We start from the raw sequence: 11,859 nt of genomic DNA, 5'->3' as shown, positions 1-11,859 counted from the left end.
CGTCTTTTGTAATTTCCTGTATTTCTTCCTCGGGTTCACTTTCCTCCTCGGGTTCACTTTCCTCCTCGGGTTCACTTTCCTCCTCGGGTTCACTTTCCGGGTTCTCTATAGTCGGTTCATCCGGAATTTGTGAGTCTTCCCCAAAGATATTATTTTCGTCATCGGATAGGTTAATGACTGGAACACCATCTGAAGATTCTGGTTCGGAGTCGCTGAATGTGATGACAAGTTTTGAGCCCGACATCTATCACACAACAACTAACCCATTAGTATAATATTTACATATAAATTTTAACCAACAATGATAAGCAATGGTTTTTAAATCAGACCCGGTCAAAGTCCAGACTTACTAATGTATCCTAACGACTTATCGGTTAGACACACTAATGCAAACCTGGTTCGCTAAGACCACCGCTCTGATACCACATGTCATAACCCGTCCTTAACCATAAGAACGTGTTAGATAACGTATGATTTCATTGCGAGGTATTGACCTCTATATGCGACATTTTTAAAAGAACAACTGCATTTATTTTACATTACAAACCATAACTCTTATGATAATACAAGCTTTAGACAATATAAAGATGATTATCGTTTAGCGATAATCTTAGACTTACAAACTTTACATGTGATGATAACAATACGATTTCTAGCATATTTTACATTACAAATCCTCCGATATGCAGTTTTATTTTTGACACAAATATGCATACTCAAGATCTTGTTTAAATTCAACATGTTGCAGCGGAAGCTTCTAATTATCACCTGAGAATGAACATGCTTAAAACGTCAACATAAAGTTGGTGAGATATAGGTTTAATGCCGGCAGCAATATATATATAGACCACAAGATTTCATATATAAACATTTTAATAAAAATATTCTAAGTGGTTGAGCACTTGGTAACCATACTTAACATTTAATCAAGTCGCATATTCCCTTTATTATGAAATCTTACTACACCGTACCAAATGTAGTCACGAAACGAAGTACTGTGCAACCGTTGAATACTGGTCGTCCAGTCCGGTTGGGGTTGTCAGGCCCGATAGATCTATCAACAGGATTCGCGTTTACAATACCGCTGTAAATATTAGTTACCAAGCTACAGGGAAGTATGCCAGTGGTACAACTCAACGTAGAATATATTTTCAGTTACTTGTGTCCATAACGTAAAACATAAAATACATGTATTCTCATCCCGAAATATTTAGAGTTTAAAAGTGGGACTATATACTCACTTTTGTCTTGAAGATATGTAATTTCGACTTGGTCTCCGATTGATATCACGAACCTATCCATATATAATATATCAATACCTTTTCTTTTTAAACAAACGTCACATATATATACTTGTTATACTTTTAATACTTTGAATAATTCCTTAGTCCGTAGTTAGCAGTTCGTTGTTAGTAATTCAATTTTAATGGTTCATTTTTAGATGTTTAATATACCCGCAATTAAATAAATAAAACCCCCAACGAAATAAATAAAACCCCATCGTATATGTATTGGTCGAGATTAATCTTGACCCACGGTACCGGTGTTGTCAAATGACGTGTTGCGTACATAAAGTACCGGTGTTGTCAAATGACGTGTTGCGTACAATCATGGGATCTTATGATTAATCTTCTCGTGTTGTTTACGGGTGATCCTGAACCATATAAAATTGAATTATAAGTACATATATACAAAATATCATGTTAACTTATAAAGATGTGATTTATTTAATTTTTCCCAATTATTTTCGTGGCTAAACTAGTCTTGGATATCCGATTTTGTTTCGGTCATAGTTTCTTCGTTACAACTCCTTTTTCGTTGATTCAACTTGCCATCTCCTTGGATCGAGTCCCTCTTTAAGACTATGAACTGTAAATACCTTAGTTTGTATTCAAAATCACACGGCATAGGTCAAACTTTAGTGAAACTTATGAAGTTAATCATTTTCCATCATGTAAACAACCTTAAATGATTATTTTTCTAAAAATACTTATACTTTGAATTAAATCATGAAATTTTTATGCGTTATCATATTCATATTAAAAATCATTTTTCCAGAAGATAAACTTCCAATTCAAAGTTTAAGATGGTTTTTAATTATCCAACCCAAAACAGTCCCCGGTTGCACTCCGGCGTCGTAAAAACAGTTTTTAAGGTGTTCTTTGAAAAACCAAGTTATACCTTGTTAAATTAGCATGTAATTAAGTTATATTACAGGTCTTGAAGTATTTTAAAAGTTAAGTTAGAAGGATCTATTTAGTTTGCAAACAAGTTTGAAAACTTTCAAACTATGTTCTTGTTGTTAAAATTTTATACCACAAAATAAGATAGCTATATATATATGAATCGAATAAGGTTATGAACATAGTTACTACCTCAAGTTCCTTGGACAAGGTTGCTGTAAAAGAGGAGTAAGAACCTAGAACTAAAAGGGTGACGGAATTGGATGAAAGATTGGAAGTAAGTTGGTGTTCTTGGAAGGATTTCTTGAAGTGTTTTTGTAAGGTTTTCTTATGAGGTTTAAGTGTTGTTTTTGAAGCTAAATGATGGGGAAAATGCTTGGAGATGATCAAGTATGAAGTTAAGAGTATTTTGAGAGAGAAATGGAAGTGTAAGTATGAGAAAATGGGGTGAAGAAATGGTGTGCATGCATAAAAACGTTTTTAGGTTATAAAGGAAAAAAAAGATACCTAACTTTGTTTTCTTGCTAAATAATTCATGCTACTTGACAAATGGTTGGTTCCACATGTTTCTTAATCATTTAAGGCTGCTAAGGAGCAGATTTTTATTGGTATATACCAATAGTAAATACATCTAGAAGCTGCGTATGATACGGGTACATATACCCTAGGTATACGTATAGAAATCTTTGAGAAAACGGAACGAGGATTCAAATATAGCTATCTTTTGTAAATATACTTATATTGTTTTATGTATTTAAGTCTTTAAAAGTGATTAAATACATTACTTATACGATATATGTATAAACATTATAGGTCATAAGTATTTAAGTCAAATAACGTTACGTATGGTTATCGTTTTGAAAAATTAAGTTAGTAGTTTCAAAATATACTTATAACTTATTGTTATTAATACAAAATGAGATATTAAAACATTCTTAGGTCATGTTAAATATGTATATATACATATATATACACAAACGTATAATTATCATATATTGTATAGTTCGTGATATCATCGGTCAAACTAGACGGTCAAACGTTGTGTAAAACTCTTTTCGAAAAACATAAGTCTCGACAATTTGGATTGCTTATCATGTTGGTAAGGTTTAATTTATGTAAATATTAATCTTATAAGTATAGAACGATCGAAAAAGTGCGGGTCGTTACAATAACGGCACACGATATCATGCTAGACAAACTTCTTGACATTTTCTCCTGTGATTTTTGCTAAAGCCTTTGCTTCAACCCATTTCGTGAACAAATCAATTGCTGCCACCAAGAACTTAGCATTACCAGTACTTCTATTGAATGGCCCAACAATATCAATAGCCCACTTGCAGAACAGCCAAACGGATGACACTGGTATCAAGTCATACTTTAGAAGACGCTGAATTGTACCATGCCTCTGATCATTCTCACATGTTTTTATAATTTCTGCAACATCTCGATAAAGGGAAAGCCAAAAATACCCTTGTCGCATGATTCGTGATGCCACATTACGGAAGCCGGAGTGTTGAGAACAAACTCCTTCGTGCATTTCTTTGACCACCTTTAATGCTTCATCATCGGTTAAACACTTTAACAACGGACCATTGTAAGATTTTCGATAAAGGACACCATTAACAATTTCATACATTGGTGTTATCACTCTTATTCTTCTAACTTCCGCCTTATCAACAGGTAACCATCCGTCATGCAAATACATCAAATATGGAGTCATCCAAGTTTCCTTAGCACCTTCAACTATTGCCATAATTAGTTTTTCATGTATTGATTTCTCCTTAAGCTCTTCAACCAACACTCGTTTGTGCAAATGATCAAAGGTTAAAGTAGCTAGCTTGCTCAAGACGTCAGCCTTTTTGTTCTTATTTCGAGGGATTTGCAAGACCTCAAGGTTATCAAAATTCTTTGAAATTGCCTCCACCAACTTTACATATTGCCTCATGGATGTATCCCTTGCATCAAACGTTCCATTAACCTGCTGGGCGACGATTTGAGAATCAACATATGCTCGTAAATTTGTTATGCCCATTTCTACCGCTATGCGGAGGCCGGAGAGTAATGCCTCATATTCTGCTTCATTGTTTGAAGCATAAAAACAAAATTTCAATGCATAGGTATACTCTTCTCCGTCTGGACTTGTTAAAACTAGTCCTGCACCTGTTCCCTCTCCACTGGATGCTCCATCAGTGTGTAACTCCCACACATGCTGTTGTGGTGCCATTTTGTTGTCATATACTACTTTTTCATTTGTTTTCAAGAGGAAATCTGCCAAAATTTTTCCTTTAACTGCATTCCGGGGAGCAAAATTGATTTCATACTCCCCCAACTCGATGGCCCATTTTGCTAAACGGAAGGATGATTCTGGACGCTGGAGTATTTGCTTCAACGGTTGATCTGTTAACACTAAGATAAGATGACCTTGAAAATACCTTCGTAAACACCGTGCAGTATTAAACCGTATTCAACAATTCTCATTCTTTTTCATCAACAATTCTACTCGTATGCAACCGTATTCGTACTCGTACAATACCCAGCTCCTAGACGTATATACTATTGGTATATACACATAATAATTCAGTTCTTAGCAGCCCTAGATAGTCAACAAACATGTGGAACCAATAATTAGACAACTAGCATGACTTATTAGCAAGGAAACAAAAACAAGAACTCCTTTTAACCCCACTCACCTTCACCACTCACCACCTACTCCATTTCACTTCCAATTTTCTTCCCAATTCTCTCTCAAAACACACACACTCTTCCATGAATGTCTAAGTTACTATTTTTCCAGCAAAAATCATCAAATACAAGCTTTGGTTATTACATATAATCATCATAAAAACAATTACTCAAGAACACATCAAGAACACTTCCAAGTTTACAAGTTTACTTCCAAGTTTCCTAATCCATTCCAAGCAATCATCTAAGATCAAGAAACCTTTGTTATTTACAGTAGGTTATCTTTCTAAATCAAGGTAATATTCATATTCAAGCTTTGATTCAATTTCTATAACTATAACTATCTTAATTTGAGTAATAATCTTACTTGAACTTGTTTTCGTGTCATGATTCTACTTCAAGAACTTTCAAGCCATTAAAGGATCCTTTGAAGCTAGATCTATTTTTCCCATTTCCAGTAGGTTTATCCACAAAACCTGAGGTAGTAATGATGTTCATAACATCATTCGATTCCTATATATAAAACTACCTAATTCGAAGGTTTAAGCTTGTAATCACTAGAACATAGTTTAGTTAATTCTAAACTTGTCGCAAACAAAAGTTAATCCTTCTAACTTGACTTTTAAAATCAACTAAACACATGTTCTATATCTATATGATATGCTAACTTAATGATTTAAAACCTGAAAACACGAAAAACACCGTAAAACCGGATATACGCCGTAGTAGTAACACCGCGGGCTGTTTTGGGTTAGTTAATTAAAAACTATGATAAACTTTGATTTAAAAGTTGATCTTCTGGGAAAATGATTTTTCTTATGAACATGAAACTATATCTAAAAATCATGGTTAAACTCAAAGTGAAAGTATGTTTTTCAAAATGGTCATCAAGACGTCGTTCTTTCGACTGAAATGACTACCTTTACAAAAATGACTTGTAATCTATATTTTAGAATATAAACTTATACTTTTTCTGTATTGATTCATAAACTTAAGTTCAATATGAAACCATAGCAACTTTAATCACTCAAAACGGATTTAAAACGAAGAAGTTATGGGTAAAACAAGATTGGATAATTTTACTTGTTGTAGCTACGTGAAAATTGGTAACAAATCTATATTAATCATATCCTAGCTAACTTATATTGTATCATACATGTATTCTAATATATTATATAATCTTGGGATACCATAGACACGTATACAAATGTTTTGACATATCATATCGACCCATGTATATATATTATTTGGAACAACTATAGACACTCTATATGCAGTAATGATTGAGTTAGCTATACAGGGTTGAGGTTGATTCCAAAAATATATATACTTTGAGTTGTGATCTGGCCTGAGACGTGTATACATTGGGTCGTGGATTGATTCAAGATAATATATATCGATTTATTTCTGTACATCTAACTGTGGACAACTAGTTGTAGGTTACTAATGAGGACAGCTGACTTAATAAACTTAAAACATTAAAACGTATTAAAAATGTTGTAAATATATTTTGAACATACTTTGATATATATGTACATATTTGTTATAGGTTCGTGAATCGACCAGTGGCCAAGTCTTACTTCCCGACGAAGTAAAAATCTGTGAAAGTGAGTTATAGTCCCACTTTTAAAATCTATTATTTTTTTTTTGGGATGAGAATACATGCGATTTTATAAATGTTTTACAAAATAGACACAAGTAATCGAAAATACTTTCTATGTTGGATTATCGAACCGAATATGCCCCTTGGTAGCCTAAGAATTAGGGAAATGGCCCCTAATTGACGCCAATCCTAAAGATAGATCTATTTGGCCCAACAAACCTCATCCGAGTTACGGATGCTTTAGTACTTCAATTTATCATATCCGATGAGAGTCCCGGAATGATGGGGATATTCTATATGCATCTTGTTAAGGTCGGTTACCAGGTGTTCAACATATGAATGATTTTTATCTCTATGCAGTTTGCGAAATGTCTCATATGAGATGTGTTATAAAAATGAAATCTTGTGGTCTATTATTATGATTTGATAATATGTAGGTTAAACTTATAACTCACCAACAATTTTGTTGACGTTTTAAGCATGTTTATTCTCAGGTGATTATTAAGAGCTTCCTCTGTTGCATACTAAATTAAGGACAAGATTTGGAGTCCATACTTGTATAATATTGTTTAAAAACTGCATTCGAAGACTTATGTTGATGTGTAATATTATTGTAAACCATTATGTAATGGTCATGTGAAAAACGCTATATTTTAGATTATCATTATTTGATAATCGTTGTAATATTTTAAAGGTTATGGTTTGTTTTAAAATCGAATGCAGTCTTTGAAAAACGTCTCATATAGAGGTCAAAATCTCGCAACGAAATCAATTAATATGGAACATTTATAATCAATATGAACGGGACATTTCACAAAAGGCTTGGACGCCGTCAAGTCCTTCAGAGCTGGACACCGTCCAGATAACTGGACGCCGTCCAGATAACTGGACGCCGTCCAGATAACTGGACGCCGTCCAGATGCACTGTCTCACAAAATTTTTTTGGGGTCGTGTTTTTGGTCGGACAACGGGTTGGGTCGTTACATTTAGATTGGCAAAAATGGATCACTAATCCGAGATGGTTTGATGCTTACCATACCAAAGAAGGAATCGGTTAAGTGCAGGTTTTTTATGCCGGACTCTCATGTTTTCTCCCTGTGTTGGGGCTAAGTGGAAGTAGTATATACCTGCTTTGTCGTTGTAGTTACAGCACTGTAGGTGTATCCTCTTCCGGCTTGCTATTTTCAAGTTGTCCCCGGACAGAGTAGGACTCACGAAAAAAGGGCTTTTTCCTGCATCCATACTTTCCCGTGTCCTTCTTTTCTTTATACTTGTATAATTTTAATTGTATCTAGTCGAGTTTGTTTCTTTAGTGGTCTATGTGTTTTCCTCGTGTTGATATTTGTAATAGGTTATAGGATCTCTTGTATTGTTTTTTTTTTTTTTAATTTTAATAAAGTTTTTTGCTGGCTTTTCAAAAAAAAAAAACACTGTTTTTTTAGACATAAAAATAGTTATAATGTTTATTTATTTATTAAGTAAGCTTTTTTCAAAGAAAAAACGTCAAATATGATATTTAATACAAAGTTAAAATCGAGCTATTAAAACTAGAATTATTTAAAAATAATGCAGTAGTCAAGTTTCAAAAACGTACCACTTCAAAATAAGTTAAATATTGGGTGTTCATCCTAGTCAACTGGGCTAGATAATGTTGTTGCATAGTGACACACAAATATTATATATTAAATTTCTATTAATATTTTTTTTTGAAATGATGCCCCTAACGCGTGATGCTCCGGGTCGTCGCCCGCTTCGCCCATAGCCTTAGACAGCCCTGCATATATGCAAAATATCTAAACAATACATTAGAACATTTCATCAAGGAGGAAATAATTCATAGTTTCTTCTTTGTTTTGACTGTTTAGTGGTTATTTCCATATATGCATCTCTAATTGTGCATTCTTACTTTTCGTGCATGGAGAGATTGTTGAGGAATGTGATAGAGGAACTCATGACTACTAGTCTACTACTAAAAGATATGTATTAGTTTGTGTAGGTATTTGAAATTATTTACTACTACATGAGTTTATTTACAATCTATACTATGAATAAAAAATAAGCTAATTTTAACAATTTATCTGAACTCAACCAAGCATAGTTATTGTATAGCTATTATGGTCCTCAGGATATCTTTAATATAGTGTCTAGCTACTCGAAGAAGAGTTACATTTCAGTTTGATCATTTTTTTGTTAAAAGCATAATTGGTGCATCAATTTCAGGAGCTAACTTATGCTTAGGGAATTTTTTTTTTTTTGAAAAGCAAGAAAGTAATATTATTAATAATGGAATGTGTAAATACATGGGCCTATAAGATCTACACAATGGATAATCAGAATACATGGAGGAAACAATTAATTTAGAGAATAGCCAGATAGCCCTAACTATATGAAACGAGGATAAACGAACTTGAGAATTCAAGCCGGAGGAAAGAGGATAACAGTGACAATCAAGTGACAACAAAGTTACCCAACAAACGCCCCGTTTAATCTACCCACATTAGAAATAGATAGGAACTATAAGATAACCTCTAAAACATGTTTAGGATTAACCAACACCTGCACGATTATGGGAAGCCGCGACGTATGAAGATGGGTTGATTAGCCATTGGTGTCATTCAATATGATTCTTCTTTTTCAAGCGTTTGGATATCCAACTAAAACTTTGGGATTGGATTTTAGATAATATAGTTGCGGGGATCCATTCTTTTTGTGAGAAGACTTTTAAATTACGGTGTTTCCAAAGTGTGTAGCATACGGTCCATTTGGTTGCTTGCCACAAAGAAGCGCCAATGTTGCTACAAGTGAAAGATTATTGGTTGCTAATGGCGTCTTCAAGATTAGAAATTATGGAGGTAGGTTGGTTCCACCAATTTAGAGTAAGAAACCAAATTTGTGCTATTTTTGGACAATGAACCATGGTGTGATCGGTAGATTCGATGTCCGAGTTGCAAATTAGACAAAGGACGGTATTAAGATCAATGCCCCTTTTGTCTAGTTCTATTCTTACCGGTATTTTCTTTTGGGCAACTCTCCAAGCGAATATGTTAACCTTTTGCGGAATATATTTATTGCGAGGGACCGAAATGTTTGTAGCATGATTACCAAGTTTTAGACAATCGATTTTTCGTGCTAATGATTTAGTAGTGTAGATACCGGATGGGTCAAGATCATACTTCCAAGCATCGGGTTTGTCGGTCAGCTTGATGGAAGAGACAATATTATTGATTTCGGTTAGTTCGTTAAGTGCCCGTCCGCTAGGTGAACGAATCCAAGACCAGATACCGCAAGTTGAGGTGCCATTGTGGGAGATTCGGTCCGCTACATGTGCGTCTTTATTAGAGCCAAGCATGAAAATTCTATGAAATAAAGTGCAAAAACGTTCGGAACCGCACCAAATGTCCTTCCAAAATTTTATAGATTCACCATTTTCAAGTTGTTTGGTTATGGATGTAGAAAACGAAGCTCTCGTATCGTCCGCAATTGTTCCTGCTTTAATGATCTCTTTCCAAATAGTACGCCCTGAAATGTTCCTGCATGTAATGTTAGTATCTAACCCGCCCCCCTTCCCATAAATACTTCTGATAATTTTAACCCAAAGAGCATTTTTTCGTTTTTGAAACACCACCACCATTTTCATAGTAGTGATATATTTTTACAAAAAAGAGAGCCTACGTTTAAACCACCTTTGTCGTAAGGGAGTAATATTTGATCCCATTTAATCCAATTAATTTTGTTTTCAGTTATGGACCCGCCCCAGAAAAATTTGTGTCTTTTAGATTCGAGTAATTTAAGGATCGTGGAAGGTGTGTGGAAAAGGGAGAAGTAGTAGAGAGGGATGCTACTTAGGATGGATTTAATGAGTGTTAGACGTCCGCCGAAGGATATAGATTTAGCTTTCCAATCGGAAAGCCTTTTGTCGAATCTCTCGACTATCGGTTGCCAAGAGGAGGCGTGTGATGTGGGAACGCCGATGGGTAATGCTAGATATGTGAAAGGAGTGGTTCTGGTAGAGCAGTTAATATATTTGGCCATTTGTTAAGTTTCAATTTTGGATACCCCGATTCCATAAAGTTTACTTTTTTTAAAGTTGACTTTGAGACCCGAGATTTTTTCAAAAAATTTAAGGAGTTTGGAAATATGTTTGGCATTTCTTTTACTCCACTCGCTAAAGAAAATTGTATCATCAGCGTATTGTAGGTGAGTTATTGTGATGTTATCATTACCGACATTTATGCCGCAGAGCTGACCATTAGATAATGCACGTTTGGTGAGGATGTTAAGACCTTCAGCAACAATGATGAAGAGAAAAGGTATGATTGGATCCCCCTGTCGGATGCCTCTTTCAGGAGTAAATTCCATAGTGGGAGAACCATTGATGAGGACGGATATAGAGGACGACGAGAGGCATGCTCGAATGATACTAATCCATTTGGAACCGAATCCCATATGGTGTATGGTGTCAAATAAAAAATCTCATTCGATACAATTAAAAGCCTTTTCGAAGTCGAGGCCTTTGCGTTTTTTGCGCTTCAGTTCATCGATAATTTCATTGGCAATAAGCACGCTGTCTAGAATATTACTGCCTTTGAGGAATGCAGTTTGTTCACAACCAATTACTTTATGGATTACTTTAGCGAGCCGATTAGAAAGGATTTTGGTTAGGTTCTTATAATAACTTCCAATGAGACAAATAGACCGATATTCATTCAAACCAATGGGGTTTGGTTTTTTGGGAATTAAAGTAAAAAAGGAGGCATTACAGCCTTTGGAGATTTCTGAGTTTGTCCAAAACCAATCCAAAGCATTAATGAGATCGGATTTGATGAGATCCCAGTATTTTTTGAAGAATTTCATATTGAACCCATCGGGGCCCGGAGCTTTTGAGTTTTCGCAATCGTTGAGGGCATCCCATATTTCTTTTTAATTAAAATTTGACTCAAGTATGAGATTGTCTAGAGGTGAGATGTATTCAAGGTGAGTGGCATTATCGAAAGGACAACGGTTTTTGAGGTTGTTGCTTTTAAACATTGATTTAAAGTATAGGAAAGTTCCGGTCTTTATAGCTTTAGGATCTTCGGTCCAAGTGCCGTTAATTGAGATACCATGGATATTATTTTTATTTGCACGTCTTTTAAAAAAGTTGAGAAAATATTTGGAGTTTTCGTCTCCTTCAAGGGCCCATTTGATTCGTGATTTTTGTTTTAGCATTTTGGTTTTCTTCTTTTCTTTTTCGGTGTATTGCATTTTTTCTTCAACCCATTTTAGTCTTTCAATCTCAGATATAGGTCTGGTTTCAGCGATTTCTTCCCATTCGTTAGATGCTATTAGGTGTTCGTGAATTTGGGAGTCTAGGTTGACGAGTTGTGTGCTAAGTTTTTTTAATTCCAATTT

At 34.7% G+C, this 11,859-nt stretch overlaps 1 protein-coding gene across 1 annotated transcript; it reads right to left on the bottom strand.

The window, feature by feature from the left end:
• Positions 1 to 9,277: 9,277 nt before the first annotated feature.
• Positions 9,278 to 10,099, bottom strand: LOC139840800 (uncharacterized). The gene has a single exon (XM_071831045.1). The coding sequence runs from the start codon at positions 10,097 to 10,099 to the stop codon at positions 9,278 to 9,280; it is 822 nt and encodes a 273-aa protein (XP_071687146.1).
• Between the last annotated feature and the right edge of the window lie 1,760 nt (positions 10,100 to 11,859).

This window comes from Rutidosis leptorrhynchoides, chromosome 4, assembly GCF_046630445.1.
Source record: "Rutidosis leptorrhynchoides isolate AG116_Rl617_1_P2 chromosome 4, CSIRO_AGI_Rlap_v1, whole genome shotgun sequence".
NCBI lineage: Eukaryota > Viridiplantae > Streptophyta > Magnoliopsida > Asterales > Asteraceae > Rutidosis > Rutidosis leptorrhynchoides.
Note: the sequence above shows the minus strand (reverse complement) of the source record. Positions and strands in the feature narration are given on the sequence as shown.

Bases quoted from the DNA above. Each gene is read 5' to 3' on its own strand.
- LOC139840800 (XM_071831045.1), bottom strand. From the start codon at position 10,099: ATGGTGGTGGTGTTTCAAAAACGAAAAAATGCTCTTTGGGTTAAAATT.